This window comes from Ovis canadensis, chromosome 24, assembly GCF_042477335.2.
Source record: "Ovis canadensis isolate MfBH-ARS-UI-01 breed Bighorn chromosome 24, ARS-UI_OviCan_v2, whole genome shotgun sequence".
Classification (NCBI taxonomy): Eukaryota; Metazoa; Chordata; class Mammalia; order Artiodactyla; family Bovidae; genus Ovis; species Ovis canadensis.
In genome coordinates this window covers 40920253-40938357 of record NC_091268.1, presented here as the reverse complement: position 1 = coordinate 40938357, position 18105 = coordinate 40920253, and the positions used below count along the sequence as shown (strand labels likewise).

Below are 18105 nucleotides of genomic sequence, written 5' to 3'. Positions count from 1 at the left end.
ACTGGATCAGCTGTGATGGTCAGATGGCAAAGACCCTGGGTGGTGGTGAGAGGCTTCCAGTTGAAGGATATTTAGAGAATTTGTAAACCAGACTTTAGCAACCATTTATTACCTGAAGAAAACTTGCCATACTTGGTGGAACCTGAATCAAAGCTGGAAGGGCTTTAAAAATGCTAGGAATTTTAGTGTGGGGGTTTCTTGGAGAGGTCCTGAATGCTGGATAGGTGTTTCAATTCTCCTGTTCATCCCTGTTAATTCAGCAGTCTCTGATTGAGTCTGTATTATATTGGGATTCTGTGTAATATTATTTCCTTAAAAAAACAAAAGCAAACCAAACAGCTTTTGCTGCTGCAGTTGTGGATTTGGTTCCAACCCGTGTTGTCCCAAACACAAACAGAAGCCTGGAAGAGAACGGCACCATTCTTATAGTCTTTGTTTGTAGCCCTGGTGAAGATGGTGGCATTCTTGGAATTTTTTTGAGCATTTAGTTGACTCTTATTTGGAATTTTTGTTTCTTTGGTGTCTTCCTTTTTTTAAAGGTTACTGACTCATCAATGAAAAAAACAGTGAAATAGTTTTGCTCCTTTATGGTTAAGGGTGCCAGTGGATTTGTATGTTATGTCATTGACTTCTCATAACTACCTAGAGTGGGGGGAGATTGTTGTAAATCCATTTTGCAAGTGAAATACCTGAGGCTCAGAGAGATGAAGTCATTTGTTCAAGGTCATGCACCAAGTAAGTGGTGAAGTTAGAGGTCAGACACAGGTTAGAGGTCAGACACAGATCTGGAGAGCCCATACCCCTCGTGGTTATGCTGTGACAATTCACTTTTAAGGCGTTCCCAGGAACAGTAGTGTCCAGCCTTCCCAGTAATGGTGGAAGGGCGCACACAGGTGCAGTGGTGTGGAATTTCTGTCCCTTGGCTTTGGACTGTTGCCCGTCAGTTCAGTTCAGTTCAGTCGCTCAATCGTGTCCAATTCTTTGCGACCCCTTGAATCGCAGCACGCCAGGCCTCCCTGTCCATCACCAACTCCCGGAGTTCACTCAGACTCACGTCCGTCGAGTCAGTGATGCCATCCAGCCATCACATCCTCTGTCGTCCCCTTCTCCTCCTGCCCCCAATCCCTCCCAGCATCAAAGTCTTTTCCAATGAGTCAACTCTTTGCATGAGGTGGCCAAAGTATTGGAGTTTCAGCCTTAGCATCGTTCCTTCCAAAGAAATCCCAGGGCTGATCTCCTTCACAATGGACTGGTTGGATCTTCTTGCAGTCCAAGGGACTCTCAAGAGTCTTCTCCAACACCACACTTCAAAAGCATCAATTCTTCAGTGCTCAGCCTTCTTCACAGTCCAACTCTCACATCCATACATGACTGCAGGAAAAACCATAGCCTTGACTAGACAGACCTTAGTCGGCAAAGTAATGTCTCTGCTTTTGAATGTGCTATCTAGGTTGGTCATAACTTTTCTTCCAAGGAGTAAGCGTCTTAATTTCATGGCTGCAGTCACCATCTGCAGTGATTTTGGAGCCCCCAAAAATAAAAGTCTGCCACTGTTTCCACTGTTTCCCCATCTGTTTCCCATGAAGTGATGGGACCGGATGCCATGATCTTAGTTTTCTGAATGTTGAGCTTTAAGCCAACTTTTTCACTCTCCTCTTTCACTTTCATCAAGAGGCTTTTTAGTTCCTCTTCACTTTCTGCCATAAGGGTGGTGTCATCTGCATATCTGAGGTTATTGATATTTCTTCCAGCAATCTTGATTCCAGCTTGTGTTTCTTCCAGTCCAGCGTTTCTCATGACGTACTCTGCATATAAGTTCAATAAGCAGGGTGACAATATACGGCCTTGACGTACTCCTTTTCCTATTTGGAATCATAGTGAGGAACAAAGCCGAGAGGTAGGAATCAAAAGCAGCACTTTCTCTTTCCCTCTCTTCCTCTCCTTACTCCAGTTGAGAACTGTGAAAAGGGCCATAATGTACTCCTCTTTCCAGCTAGTTGTTCCTGTTATGTGGAATTGGAGGCTGGTGGAAAGCTGTTGAGTCATCCCTGCCTTACCCGGGGATATGAGCAAGGCCAGGGTTCCTGGCAGGTCAGACAATTGGACAGGAGCTAAGTATCCATTTCCTTTCTCCTGTGTACCTCCCACCTCCACTTCCCCCACTCCCCTCACCCCCCAAAAAAACACCCCTGGAACTGCCACTGTTCTGCCTTTGTAACCCAGTGAATCTTCAAAGGGCTAGAGGCACAGGATCAGTATAGTTTCAATATTACAATAGCTTTTCCATATTGTAAAAGTTACAGCTTTTAAACAAAATCACAGTTGTGAGTACCAAGCTTATTCTTGAAAGTAAAACTTAAAAGACAGCTGCATTGACTAGTAGAGCTGTGCGGAACCCAGCTCTTACAAGAGCACACGGTGTCTTCTTTCCTGGTGGCTCGTGGTCATCTGTGGTGACGGGAGGAGCATCTAGAGCCCCCAGCCAGGAAGCGTCGCTTCCTACTGAGCGCACATCTCTGCTTGTGCAGCAGCACCACACTTCCTGCAGCCTGCAGCGCCCTCAGAGGTCCTCCGGCAGCTGCTCTCATGGACATCATGGTTTATGTTGTGTGGGATACATCAGCACCCTTGGGCGCTTGGCAGTGGTCCTTTGAGAGCCTTAAAGTAACGTGACTGATTGTAAATAAAGAATTACAGTATTAAGGTGGTGCAGGGTGTATTGAGAGGGACAAGCTGACGACAACTTTAGAGGACATTGTCTTTATAAAAGCAAATCCAAACATGGAGGGTGGGCTGAGAGTAACATACAGTGAAAGAGGGATAACTTATTAGCTAACATTTACATAGTGCTTTATCATCAACTTATCTGGTGGCTCAGAGAGTAAAGAATCTGCTTGCAGTGCAGAAGATCTGGGTTCAATCCGTGGGTTGGGAAGATCCTCTGGCGAAGGGAATGGCAAACCCACTCCAGGATTCTTGCCTGGAGAATTCCATGGACGGAGGAGCCTGGCGGGCAGCAGTCCATGGAGGGTCGCAAAGAGTCGAACACGACTGAGCAATTGAACGGTTTGCATTTTCCTTTTATCATCTACTGCATGACACACACCTGATTGCATTTAGTCCAAGGATGCCTGTCCAGCAGCTTGCAGGATTTGCTCAAAGTCATGTAGGCTGTACTTTGGAGCAGGGCCTGCCCCTCACCTGGCATTTTCTCTGTGGCCAAGGACCTCTTAGTGTTAGCACTGGCTTGCATGAAGCCTGTTCAGTCATTTCTCATGTAAAGAGCTCCTTTTCTGTGTCCCTTCACTCCTGCTCTGGTGCCCACTTGGGGGATTGTCGTCTGTACCCGAGGTGGGAGTTGTACTGGAGCAGATTCTTCTGGGCTGTGTCTCCCACCTCACTTTTTTTCCTTCCCACAGGAGAGATTGATGACTGATATGCTTATGATGAGTGCGTGGTGGTGGGGAGCCTAGTAACATGGCCCGCATCTACCAGGTAGAAAGTCATTGCATCAAAGCTACCCAGCTTTCAAGCCTTTCACCTGTCTCCCCGCAGGAGAAGCTCATGTTGCTCTGTGTCCTGCCTTCCTGTCGTGGCTGGACCTGGGCAGGCTGGGGCAGTTCAGAACAGGAAGGCGGCTGCAGCTTTGCCCATCCTGAGGAGGACATTAGACTTTGATCTGTACTTCATTTCTTGAGATTATGTATCAACAGATAGAACTAGGGTGAGGGAAAGGAAATGATTATATATCGATGGATAGAACTAGGGCGAGGGAAAGGAAGTGATTATGCTCTCCCAGATTCCAGCACTCTGTAATACAGCCTGGAGATGTTTGCCAAAATTTCAAACATTATTTTAACTGTTATTTAGAAAGGCAGTTCTGTTCCAGAGTAATTTAGGAGGCATGTGGTATGGGATTTACAGGAGACTTGCTGCTAAACAGTTCCAGTGGCAACAGCAGTGAGATGAAATCAGTTATGTTTGAGCTGCAGTGGTAATTGTGATTCACGTTTGCTGCCTGTTTTTACGGTGGTTCATCAACCCTGCACCCATCCACTTCCTGATTTCATCAGAGGCAGGGTAACAGCAGGTCATTCACCATCCCTAGCTCTTGGAGCAGAACACTTCTACCTTCTGGCAAGGGGTAGAGGAGCTACGGCTGGGAAGGGACTCTGGTGGCCCTGCCCAGTGACTTGACCAGTAGCTTGCCGACTTTGGGCAAGATGCTCTCTCTGAGCTTTATTTTCCTGATCTATAAAAGGGGGTTGAATTGCTGTTCTTTGGGGTTTGTTTTTTTATTTTTATTTTTATTTTTTTCTTTTAATGACCAATTTAATTCTAACTATTATTCAACATGTGGGGGGTTTGTTTTATTTCTCTCTCAAGATTCCATGGTCCTGATTTAGGAATTTTTGGTAGCATGCCTTGTGTTAAAATGTGCTCAGTGCATATCTTTTGAGTTTAATTGACTCTGCATGCAGATGTAAACATTGGTCCTCCTGGGATATGTACCTGGGAAAGAGCAGCAGATGGGATTGTGAAGAGAGAGCCCAGTCTTGGCTGTGTTACTCATTTATTTTAGACAGTTTCTTGCAGAATAACTATTTTTATCATTTACTTTTTTGGCTGTCTAATTAAAGCCTTCTGACTAGAATATGAATAAGTAAGGATATAAATTGTATGTATTTTAGCTCCTAGTGGGATGTGGTTATAGTCCAGTCAGCAGATGCAAAATTTTTAATGTCTGACCTAGGTATTATCCTTTTTCAGAAACAGTGTGAGATAATAAATCTGGCATCTGAGAAAGTAAAATAATTTCTTCCTTTATTGTATTCTCTTCTCACTTTTTCTTTCCTCTTTGACCAGCTAACTTGGAGCAATGTGGAGCAAGATGGAATGTACCAATCCAACAGATGAGATTTTAAAAAACTTCACTTGGGAAAATTTCAAATTGGCAAATCTGGCAAAGAAAGAGTAGTACCAGGAACACTCTTAACACTCTTTCTACAAACTCACCTTTTGTTAACATTTTGCCGTGTTTGCTTTATTATTTGCACTTCCTCTCTGTATCTATTATATATGTATATATATGCATATACGTCCATGCACATGATATTTTCTGAATCATTTGAGAGTAAGTTGCCTATGTCATGGTCCATTGCCCCTGTATAGTGTATTTCCTGATAGAAATATTCTCTTACATAACCATGGTGCAGCTGTCAACTTTAATTAATTTAACATCGATTCAGTAGTTTTAGCTGATCTACCATCTGTATTCCAATTTTGTCAGTTGGCCAAATTAAGTTCTTTATAGCATTTTTTTCCCCCTCCAGTGTAGTATCTAGTCTAGAATCAGGTATGAGTTACTTGTGATGACTCTGTAGTTTTCTTTAGATTTGCTGGAAATTTTTGAAACCAGTGCACCTGTCCATTCATAGCTAATTGGTGCTTCTTGTTTTTATAGCTTGTCCAGTAGTACAGGGATAAGGTTTTCCCAGCATAAAACACAGTGTCTTCTGGGTACGAGATGTTTCCTCTAATTGGTCCCTGTGGGGACAGAATACACTGCTTTGACTTTCTCGTGGCCGCAGTGGGACCAGTTGGGCTTCCTGGCTCAGACGCTGGGCTGTCATACTGCTCCTCACTCCCAGTCCTCAGCTGTCAACAGAGCCTTTTGTTCATGGAAGAAACAGAATCTGACTGGGCACTGTCTGCAGACCCCAGAAACACTGGGAGCGGGAGGTGGGGATGTCTTGCCGTTGATCAACTTTACGGTAGATTTAGACTAAAGCAGAAAGGTGCCTTTTTATGGTTAGAAATATGTTTAGATGTAGCCGCAGTATATGTTTTAATCAAATATTAAGTATCTGCATGATGATATCATACAAAGTTATGTCTGTAGTTACTCTCAAAGGGCAAATATCATTCAGATTTAAGCTATAGGCAAGACAGCCAGGAGCCTTTGTAGGCACATGTGTAACTTCAGTAGTTAGTTGCAGACACATGTTCATAGAGTTGTGATAAGTACATCTGCCTGGGCTTTGTTTTCCCAGAACAAGGTGTGGCGCTCCCTGTATTTCTATCAGTAGAAAACGTGTTCCGTGCCCCGTGCCCCCCGTCCCCGACCACTCCTGCCCTGCAACTTTTGTGTATAACTTAATTACTCCTATGTATCTGTTGTCTCAGCATTCAACAACCCAAGTGTTGGACTTTGAAGATTCAACTGGTTTCACCAGTTTGCTTTTAGAGAAATAAAATGAGTTTTCTAGTTCATCATGGTTTGTTTAATTTGTGTCTCAATCTGCAGACACTGTCCTTTGAAAAACAAAGAGCAGTGATGGGAAGGGTGAGAAGTCTTGTTCTGCGCACCCTTCTCCTGCCTGGGTCTTCCCTGATGTGCTTCCTGGCGTTTTGAACTGCCTGTAGGAAGGGATGGACGGATGGATGTCACATTGATTTCCATTGTGTGTTATTTTAAGCTTAGTATTTCATCTCATATTTATACGCAGGCCTAAAGGCCAAGGAGATTTTCCTTCATCAGTTTTCTTTGCAGCGGTGAAGGGTGCAGGGAAGAATGTGAATTTTCTTTTGAGAGTTTAGACATCCGTGGTAATCCTCTTAGCTTCCAGAGTTTACATGAGGTTGAATTTCTTTGCTAATGAAATCTCTTATTAACACACCAGGTGTCTTTTGCATACTTTTTATTTTTAACCTTGGTCAGCAGTTAGTATAGAATCATTTTTCTCCGGAACCTTCTTTAGATAGAAGCAACTGGAGTAGTAAAATGTTCTGGATCTGCTGTAGGAGTCTTTGAGCTCAGATTCTGCTATATGCTTGCCCTCGTATTTAGGTTTACTATCAAGGAAGCATCAACCTGAGTACAGAAGGCTCATGGGATTCATCTCATTGAAAAATAGACAAAATGTAGCGCTTGGTGAAGGTGATGAAAAGCTTGATTAGCAACCTTCTTTTAAAGAAAGAGTCTTTTTTTTCCCAGTACCAATTTTATAAAAAGGTTTTGCATTACAGAGGGGTGTTCTAGAGGTAATTAGGTAAAACATTGCAGATTAATCAGGATTTGAGAAAACTGTCGTCTAGGTGTCCTGTCTTAGGAGACAAAGCACAGTAATATCCATTGTCAGTCTCAGTGTTTTTACGATAAATTGTTAGCAGTCTCCTGGTTTTCAGAACCTAATCATTGAGTGTTTGTGAGCAAAAGTCATTGTGATTAGAGCTCTTCAAAGGGGGAAATTAAAGCACAGTCATATGTATCTTGCATTTGGAGGAATTACCATTACTCCTGAGAAACGATATCAGCAGTCTACTTATTCCTTTTACTCTCCTGAATTTGGTCTGTAAAATAATTGAGTGCCAGTCAACACTGGCTTCCCTGTGGCTCAGATGGTGAAGAATCTGCCTGCAATGAGGGAAACCCAGATTGTGTCCCTGGGTTGAGAAGATCCCCTGGAGAAGGGAATGGCAAGCCACTCCAGTACTCTTGCCTGGTGAATCCCACGGACAGAGGAGCCTGGTGGGCTACAGTCCGTGGGGTTGCCAAGAGTCGGACACGACTCAGCGACTGACACCCCTCCTACCACCATACTGGCTGTTACAGGAAATAGGAACGCATTAGGCAGAATCTCTTTCCACATAGTTTCATGTTCTCATTAGAGAAAGAGGCCTGGTATCTGTGAATTATTAACAGGTACAGATGTGACGTCACATCCTTACTTTATTCCTGGCATTATGTTTACTACATGCTTTACACAGATTGTTTTCTTTAATCCTTAGAACAGTCTCATGAGTTAGGTTTTCTTCTTATTCCCAGTTGTGCGTAAGAGGAGAGTGACAGGTTAAATAACTAGGCCGAGGTTGAGATGTGTTCTGATTTGAACCCAAGGAACCTGACACCAGAGCTTGTGCTCTTTAATGGTGCCATTCTGAAGTGAGCAGAGAACATTGCCATGGGCAAAATTCTGTGATACCGCTTACGAGGAAATACAGAAGATGAAAACAAGGGAGGGATCTGTACTGAAAACTTCATAAGAAATTTCATGAAGGTGGAACAGTGAATTGCCGTGCGTACGTGCTAAGTTGCTTCAGTTTTGTCTGACCCTGTGTGACCCTATGGACTGTAGCCTGTCACGCTCGTCTGTCCATGGGATTCTCCAGGCAAGAATACTAGAGAGGGTTGCCATGCTCCTCTTCAGGGGATCTTCCTGACCCAGAGATCCTACTCGAGTCTTATACATCTCCTGCACTGGAAGACCAAGGAGCAAATGCAGGATGGGAATAGCTATTTGTTCTGGAGACCATGAGTATTCAGACCGGAGTGATGGCTTCCTGTCTTGAGTAACAGTGAATCAGGCATAGGCATGCTTTCCTGCTAGTAAACGTTGTCTGCATTCTTCAAATCCCAAAGTATTTTGTCATCTCTGTGAAGCTTTCCCTGTGTCTCTCAGAGTTCTGTTTGGGCTCCTAAAGCTATTTATCCGTATGTCACTACTGTAGGATATAAACCGTCATATTCTACTTTTCCGCCCACCCCCCCCATAGTCTCTACCCCCGCCCCCCAACCTGGACTCCCCAGGCCATCTCCAGTTCTTGGAAGTCAAGGACAGTCTTTTGTATCTCAAGGACCTAATGCAATATTCATTACTTAGTGAATATTGAGATTGTTTCTTGAAGAGTTAACTGAACATCTCAGTTGGTCCAGATAGAAAGTCTCTTGAAAGCTAGATTTAGGTTAACTGGGGCAGAAAATGGCTATTTAGAAGCATTTATCTGGTAGTGAAGTAGAGATGGAATTGGAATTGGGAAAGCTGACATCAGGATGACTAGGTAAAAAGTTCCAATAATCTAGGCAGGAGGGGGTTAGGGCCTGGTAGAAGTGGTAGTGGGGAAGAGTCAGAAGATTTAAATTATGTGGACCTTCCCCTTCTCTCAGTTTGTTTTTTTTTTTGGGGGGGGGTAAGTTTTTAGGTAATTGTGAGTCTTGGTTGACTTTAATAAATCAGTCATATAGTATAGTGTCTGAGCTGCTAGACCATGAGCAGTGCTATAAAAAAGCAGATAAAGTTAAGGCAGGAACAGTTGAAAGCTCCACTTGGCAGATTTTAACTCTTTCTGGAACAGAAAAGAGTTTTTAGATATGTACATAGGTCTCTACGAGCATATTATGAGCCACATTTAATTCACCATCCTGTCTAAATTTGCTGTTGAGGGAAGTCTAAGGGAAATATAGACTTTGGGATTGCAACTTTCTGTTGTCATCCTTGCAGCTTTGAGGAGAAATAGGTGATGATTCCTAGGAATTTAGGAGTCTCATGCTCAGACTTCACCTCTGGGTCCCCAGACTGCTCTTAATAATTGTGCTATTAGAGGGAAAAACACAGTTTCTAAAATCAGAGTCTGCAGACACCAACCTGAATGTTGAAAATAAGTATTCTTTTTAAGTTTCAAAACTTGTGTGTATGTACTTACAAAGGGCATAAAGCAGTCATCCTTGTGTAACTTTCAGATCAAGAAAATAGAATATTACCAGCATCCCAGAATCCCTCCTCCCCAAAGGCTAATAATAATCACTTCTGATTATAGGGCTTCCCAGGTGGCTCAGTGGTAAAGAACCTGCCTGCTAATGCAGGAGACCCAAGAGACATGGGTTCGATCCCTGGGTCGGGAAGATCCCCTGGAGTAGGAAATGGCAACCCACTCCAGTACTCTTGCCTGGAAAATTCCGTGGACAGAGAAGCCTGGCAGGCTACAGTTGATACAGTTGATGGGGTTGGAAAGAGTCGGACGCAGCTGAGCATGCATGCATTCTGTAACATCATGGATTTGTTTTGCTCATTTTTAAAAGTTAGCATAAAACAAATAAGGTTGGATGTGTCTTGGCTTCTTTCATTCAGCTTTGTTTGTGAAACACACCCATGTTGTTGTATGAAGCAATATTCATTCGTTTCTACTGTTATAACATCTTCCTGATGAATGAACCACAACTTATCCATCCCACTGGTGGTGGACATTGGGTTCTTTGGACTCTTTGGATATTATGAATAGTGGTATTGTGAACATTTGTGTACATTTCGTGGGGTACAAATTTCTCTTGGCTATATTGTCAAGGAGTAGAATTACAGGGTCATAAAGTATGCATGTGTTCATTTTCCAAAATGATTATACCCGTTTATAGTCCCACCAGCAGCATCTTCAGCAATTCCTGTCACTGTCTTTTAAACTTTAGCTGTTCTGATAGATTTGTGGCATTATATTGTTTTTAATTTACATTTCTATGATGATTAATGAGGTTGAGTACTTGTTCTATGTATCAGCTTTTGGAGTATCCTCTTTTATAACTATTAGCCTGTTGAAAAAAATGAGTCATTTATCTTTTCCTTATTGATTTGCAGAGGTTATTTTACGCTGAGTTCTCTGTTACCCATATTGATGATATCTTTTTCCATTTTGCGGCTTTCTTTTACACTCTCTTCATGGTGCCATTTGATGACCATTTCCATTTATCAGTCTTTTTCTTTATGTTTAGTGTTTTCAACAATTTTTTCCCTACCCCGGGGTCATGAGGATGATCTATATTTTCTAGAAGCTTTGTTGTTTTACCTTTTATATTTTATATCCGCCATGTAACTGAAATTTTATTGTGTGTGGAATGTGCCTTGCTTGGTTTTTAGCTGACCTCGTTTTTTTGTTCTGTAAGATCTGGGTCTTAAATCGTGTCCAGGATGGGAAGCAGTCAGGTGTGTCTGAATTCTGAATGTTCTTCATCAGTTAATCAGTGCAGTGCTTGAATAGCCTTTGGGAATTGAAACCTCTCTTCCTACCACATCAGGGCACTTGGTTTTGTTTTATTTCTTTGTCCTTTGATTACTTGAAAGTGTAGTCTCCTGTGCTTACTTATCACTGATTTCTTAACCCATTGCTGTCTGAATTCTGGCTTCACCACCTGCTTAAAACAACTGGCAAGGGGTCCACTGGTCATCTTGCCAATTAGGGATAGTTCTCCAGTATCCCTTCAACCATTTGCAGGTCTTGAATGTTATCCTTTATATCTCTGTTCTGACTGTGTGACCTTAGTAAAGTCTCAGCCTCCTTTCCTTCCCCTCAAAATAGTTGCGTTTTGAAATCCAGTTAGAAAAGCCCCACTAAATTAAATATGTTTGGGACAAAGCCCTTAGGGTGTGAATCTCCAGTTTCAAAGGAGGCCTGAGTACTTCTATTGTTTTGCTTTGGTCTGCTTTCATTTGGTATCTGGGACTAAATAAAAACGATAGCAGCCATACTGTGAATTAGATAGCTCCTAGGAGTTTACCCAGCAGCTTAATGTGGAGTGTTTCATTTGATCCTCTTAACACCCCGTGGGGTAGGTATTCCTTTTGCAGTTAGAGAAGTGCTTGAAAATGCAAACAGAACGTTATTTGTTCTTGTTGAGAAATTCCTGGTGATGGCACTAGGTTATTAGGTTTTGGAGGTTTCCTTTTTCATATAGTGACCATCATTTGGTAAGAAGCACATCCTATGGTTTTGGTGGCTGTTCATCTTTCCCCTTTCTGTGGGAATGTTAGCTTCTTGGGTTGGACCTGTGAGGTTGGGTGTGATGGGACTGGAGTGGAGATAGAGATGGATTTTCTGTGGAGGCAGAAACTTGCTGCAGCAGCTATGACCAGTGATTGGCAAGTTCATGAACTTCTGCCTCAAGAACCCATCTGAAATAAACCTTGACAGCCTGAATGTGATGAGTTCAAGTTTTTTCTAGTCTACGCTGGTGTCGTTCACTAAGAATAAGTTGTGGAGGGACTCCCTGGTGGTCCAGTGGTTAAGACTCCATGCTTCCACTGCAGGGGGCCCAGGTTTTATCCCTGATAAAGACCCCATATGCTGCATGCTTCGGCCAAAAAGTAAAGAATCACTTGTGGAGCAGGTGTGACTTGAAGATGTGTCTTTAGTGTTCAGGAACTTATTTTGGCTCCTGAAAACTATTGATTTATTTTAGCTAAATAGCTGGCTTTAGTTCAAGAAATATGTCTTGATTTATGGTTATTATTATTATTATTTTTTTTTTGCCAAAAAGTTACTTTAACATAGCAGATTTTCCTTTGGTTCTTTCAAATCTTCTCACAAACTTTTAAAAACCAAAAATCATTTTTTCAGATGAAATGGTACACCAAGTTGATCTATGAGGCAGACCAAAGCATTCTTTTATTTATATAATTCATTTTGAAATTTGAATTTATAACACTTAGAAAATCTGTCCGAACAGTGAGACCGTTTTGATCAACACAAACACACACACAAAAGGATTGCAGTCTTATTTTTGTCCCACATTCTGGTTATTTCTGCATTAAAAAATTGTGTAGTTTAGAATTAAGCAGCTTGCAATCCAACAGTTTTTCTTGGTTGAACTGATGTATTGGTTTGAAAGAGGAATAGAGGGCTAATGCTTATCGTGAAATTCAGACAGGAAAGTCCTTTGGATTCACAAGTGCTAGAACTGTTGAGCAGTAATTCGTCACCCCACATGTCAAGAGTTCAGCTGTCATTGCAGGGCTGTCACCGTGACCGCGGCATGGGAGGGACAGCTGTGCCTGGCACTGCTTGAGTGTGACCCCCGTGTGCGGAGGCGTGTTTACATGTGCTGGTTGGTGTAGATGGGCTGGCGCAAGCCTGATTCAGCCTGTATAATTAATACCAGTCCTAAAAAGTGCTGGTTCACCCACAGAAGTGTCCCAAGTTCCTCGGTCTCCTGAGAAGCCAGTTACCAAGTAGAGGCCCCTGCTAATACTACAGTTTGATACGTGACACATTTGAATGTGGACTTGTTTTAAATGCAGTTTTTTAGACAAATGTCTATTTGTTTATTCGGCTGTGATGGGTCTTATTTGCGGCAGGCGGGATCTTCCATCGTGGCGCACAGACTCTCTAGTTGTGATACAAGGGCTCCAGAGCCCACGGGCTCAGTAGTCGGCGACCCAAGGGCCGGCAGCAGAATCTTAGTTCCCTGACTAGGGATCAAACCTGTGTCCCCTGCATTGCGAAGTATATTCTTGACCACTGGGCCACCAGGGAAGTTCCCTTAAAATGCAGTTTTAATGGTCAGCTCTCACTCTGGGGGTAGTGGAGAGGATATGGGGAAGGTGGGTGGAAAGGAGGAAATTAATAGACGACTAAGAAATCAGAACTGCTGTTGTCTCCTGATCATCTCATGGTAGATTAATGCCAGTGAAGATTCACAAAGGGCCTGCTAGTGCTCACGTTGTCATAGACTGGTTGGCTATGTGAGGAGTGTTGACTCAAGTTCATTGCTGTGCTTGATGTTCCTGCCTTCAGTAAGAGAAGAGGAAGTGGGTTTGGGGCTCCGCATGGAAAAGGGAGAGGAGGAACCCTGGGGCCCCTCTCTTCTCATTCTCCGCTGGCGTGGTTCAGCTGAGAGTAGGGCTCTCTGCGGGTCTGTGGTTGGGAGGTGCTCTTATTTTGAGTCCTTGCTCTGCTTGGCTCTTAGCTACACCTTAATCTCTGTTGGCTGCTCATGTAAGATTGAGAGTTGAGGGATCATGTTTGGCTCCTGGAGTCCCTTTGAAACCCCCCAGAAATCCATGCGGCAGTTTGACTGCAGTTGTTCTGAGTCAGAATATGGCCAGTAGTCTGCTGGCTCATATTACGGTAAAGAACCCACCTGCAATGCAGGAGACCTGGGTTTGAGCCCTGGGTCAGGAACAGCCCCTGGAGAAGGGAATGGCTACCTACTCCAGTATTCTTGCCTGGAGAATTTCATGGACAGAGAAACCTGGCGGGCTACAGTCCATGGAGTCTCAAAGAGTTGGACACAACTGAGCGACTATTATTAACACACGCTATTCAGACAAGGGGCAAATATATTGTTGACGGATAGTCTATAAAGCACCCTAACCTCTCTGAATCTCTTCATTCTACCTGTTCAGTCTAAAATAAATCAGGGACTGTTAATTTGCTTTTAATATGTTTCCAGAATTTTAAATTATCGCTCCCTTTTTCCTTAGCATAAATAATTGAAAATTAATTGCACAGTAACATGAATATATACAGTATTCTAAAGCTTCGGGCACTGAGCCAAGTGGGAAATTCCCTGCAATTTTTCTGGCTTATATCATGCATCTGAAGAATGTTGACAAGATGTTTTGAGGAAGTAAATTACTATGACTGTTGAATGTGACCTGGACGGAACTGAGGAGCATAGAACTGAAAATACAGTTGCTGATTTTTTTTCAAATTCCTTTGTTAGGCATCTGAAGAAGCCTCTCTCAGGGCATTGGAAAGTCTGATGACAGAGTTTTTCCATGACTGTACAACCAATGAAAGGAAACGTGAGATAGGTAAGTGAAGTGTTGAATTCTAAAGAGTCATTTATAACGAACAGACCCCAGAGGGGAGGAAGGAGTTGGTACTCTGGACTGGTCAAGCCTAAATGTTTCCCCTTGAGTTCTGGCTTTTTTTGGCTCCAGTGCTGCTGGTCAGTGACTGGTGGGGTCTACAGACCTAGCTGCGATGGATGTCGTCAGCAGAGCCCACTTTAATCCAGAGTGATGGATTTTCTTTCCTTTGGCCGTATGTGGAAACCCCTCCTCCTGCTTTGCTCTTAATTTCAACAGTGTTGAACTTTTACAAGAAGTCTGTGACTTAATAAAAAAAAAAAATCTCATAAAAAGCATTAAAACAATCATACTTTTGGTGTGTAGAAGTCTAGCTGAAATCTTATCTAGTGCCCAGAGATCCTTTAACCGGTGTTACCTCCAGTTCTTGCTTTTTCCTTATCGCCATTGTTATTCCTCTCCTTCTGAAACTTTTGTTGAACAGAAGCTTCAAACAACAGAGAGATGTAGGTATGATAACTTCAGGTATTCTCAGCACCGTCTAGAACCTCTTTGTGAATTTTATGTTCATCTACATGCACGATATTCATTAAAGCATGCTTTACATTAGAAGGGTGTTCAAGTGTGAGATCTCTGCTTCAGAGACATGCTGTACTTTGGTCCTAGAGTAGTCTTTCTCTCTGTGTCTCCAAGTCTTCACTTAACCCCTGAACTTGAAGATGAAAACTGTTTTTCCTGATCCAAACTGGCAGGCCTGCCCCTGCATGTCTGGCTGCTCTGCACTGACCTTCATTGCTTTCACTTCCTTGGAGGCCTTTTTCTGTGTCTGCAGGACTCTGTAGAGCCATTTCTCTGGCCCATGTGGCTTCTCTAAGTTATGTTAGCCAGCTAAGTGGTATGGCTGATCTCTCCCTTTGGTCCAAAGCTTGATTAGGGTTTGGATTTTCAGGTGGCCAGTCAGTAAAGCTTTGGCTGCAGCATCCTTTGAGCATCACAGATCCTGGGGGATGTACCTTCTTATCGCTTTTCATTTTAAACGTGATGGTCTCTTTTGGGCCTCCCATGTTTATGCCTTTTCCAAGGGAGTGTGCTATAGGGAACCAGAGCATTTATTAGTGGGGGATGCTGACAGAAGCTGGGCCCACTTGGATGATCAGGCATCTGGCTCAGAAGACACCCTTTGCTTGCTCCCCTAGGTTCCCTTATTACTCAGTTGTGTTGATGCAACTCCTGCTCCCAGAGTGAGCCCCTTATTAGTTTTATGCTACCAAAGTACCTTACAGTAAAAACATCGTTGGTGATTTTTACCAAAGGAGGTGAAGGATCTTCCCCTTAAATCAGTCTGTTAAATATTCCAACACAAATTTCTCTGGAGTCCTGTTTTTAGCTTATAATGGACATGCTTTTGTTTTTCTCTTAAATTTCAGTTTGCAGTGCAAATGTTATTCATCTTCAGTGTTCATGCATTAAAAGTGGTATCATTTTAGCATGTTTGTATTCTAATCTGATTTTAGAGTAGTTTTAAATAACCAGATGCTACAAATGTCTAATTTGAATGCTAGCTAAAGGGAATCCGGGGGCTCAGTACCAGGCGTGCCTTAGTTCTGTTCTCTTTGTACCTAGTCTCCGTAGCTTTATTTGAGTGTGTGGGCTGGAACCACTTCTTGCTTCTTTTTTGACATCTTAGAATAAATTACAGTCTTTCCACGCTAGGTGGGGGAGAGGAGGGAGACCTTTTATTATAGGGGCCCCACCCATCCTCCACCAGAAATGTGTTATTAGTGCTCTAGAGACAGAGCTGATAGCAGGGAGCCTCTGGAGACGGATTGGTCATTTTTAAAAGTGGAGAAGGATGGAGCATCAAAGAGGAGCAGGGATTCGCTTGGGCTCAGACTCAGTGAGTTAGTGATAGAGTCTAGAACAGAGCCCAGAGCTCCTCATTTCCAGTCAGAGGTCATTGTCTCTGGTTGGGCTTCGCCTCTGGGGTCCATGGAAGGTTTGCCCGATTATTGTAAGAAGGCACCGTGCGCTTGCTTCTCTGGGATTCGTAATGAGACTGCCCTGGTGCGTTTAGCCTGAGTGGTGGGGCTCTGGCAGAGCAGTAGGATCAGGATGGGCTGCTGTGCTCGCTGCTTTTCTGGGGGCTTTCGAGAATCTCTCAGGGTCACGGCCTTTGTATTTTTACCCACTTTGTGTTACATTGTATGACCCATGCAGTATAAAATATGACTTATGGGCAGCATGTCTGGAAGCACGGTGATAGACTCTTAATGCTGCTGTCTGTCCAGCAGTCTCAGGAGGAAGAAAACCATTTCCAAGTGATTTGAGGTAGACAGGGTTGCTGGAAATCCCACAGTTGCTACTCTTTATTTACCGACTTCCGACTCTGGGTGGTGTTTTAAAATAAAACCAACTCACATGAAAGGAGTTAACCATCTTGAATTCTCTTGCATTTTTTTCCAACTCTGTATTTATAAGATTAGTCTTAATTTTTTCCCCTACTTTTCTAGCCGTCATTGTGTGTGTGTAATTGTATGTAACAATAGTGTTGAGTGAGTGGCGTGGATATATCTACCTTATCTGTCTGTCTATCTATCTAGATATATGTGTGTATAGCTGTACCCCAGAGGAAGTAAGTTGCCAATCAGCCATCATAAGGCAAAAATGACATTCTTACAGCTGTCCATCCACTCATTAGGTCCAGCACTCCAACAGTGACAGTTTCTCTGCCTAGGAAGGTGTCCATAGCTAGGCTATGTATTGGTATTTTAGACTCAGTGTTCATGGTCACCTTAGGTCAGAAAAATACTTACGCTTTGTCCTTTCTGTCTTGAAGAGTCAGCTGGATATTGTAGGTTTTTTTTTTCTTTTTTTTTTTTTTTTGTGTCATTGCGTTGTGTGGCGAGAAGGATTTAAAAAAATAATAATAAGACAACCCAGCTTTGTATTAATTTCATGTATTTTCATAGCTTTTTTGTTGCTGTTTAACTTTTCCAGAGGAACTTCTTAATAACTTTGCTCAGCAAATAGGAGCCTGGAGATTCTGCCTGTATTTTCTCTCCAGCACTAGGAATGACTATGTAATGATGTACAGTTTAACGGTTTTTGAGGTAAGTTGTCGGATACTTTTATACTATTCTGGAGAGTACTTTGTAGTCACATTGCCTTGTCCTTGGCGCTGGACTTCACTCTTGATGTGTACATGGTTGGGAAATAAGCACAGGGACTTCTTCCCACGTGCTGCCTTTGTCAGGATTCTCTCTCCTTGACACCAGAAGGTAAGATGGGGTAAGGTTGGGAGGGCTTCTGTGGTAACATATAATTTTGTCTTCCCTGTTATTATTTAAAAGAGATAATGAAAGAAAAGCAGTTTGGGAGGAGGGGTGTTACCATTATACCATCCCAACCACAGAAACCTTCGTTTATGCCAGCTCTCCTCCAGTCATTGTCTTCCAGTGCATACTTTTAAAAAATGGAGTTATAAGCTCACATTGCCCATGCCACGTGCATTCGGTCCCTCCCTCCCTACGCTTACCTTTATGTAATATTCCTGTAAGTGGTTGTACCTTTACTCACCAAACTGTTCTCCTGCCCCTACATTAAAGTTGTTTCTGTCATTATTTTTTAATAGAGACAATAGTGCAATAGAAAATTTTTGTACCTGCCCTTTTTTGTTTCCGTTAGATTATGTTGCCAGTTTTCCCAGAAATGAAGTTGTTGTATCATAGAATTTGAATATTTCATTATT

The 18105-nt window shown here is 42.7% G+C and overlaps 1 protein-coding gene across 3 annotated transcripts in view; it reads left to right on the top strand.

The window, feature by feature from the left end:
* The window catches only part of XPO6 (exportin 6), a 108312-nt gene that overhangs the window by 23493 nt on the left and 66714 nt on the right, over positions 1–18105 (top strand). For 2 of the 3 annotated variants that reach the window (XM_069570818.1, XM_069570817.1), the window contains exons 2-3: positions 14270–14360; positions 17355–17467. In XM_069570818.1, coding sequence (XP_069426919.1) covers positions 14270–14360; positions 17355–17467 — 204 coding nt within the window. Of the gene's footprint in view, positions 1–14269; positions 14361–14841; positions 14868–17354; positions 17468–18105 lie in introns of all 3 variants that reach the window. The other variant, XM_069570819.1, reaches the window with a different exon arrangement.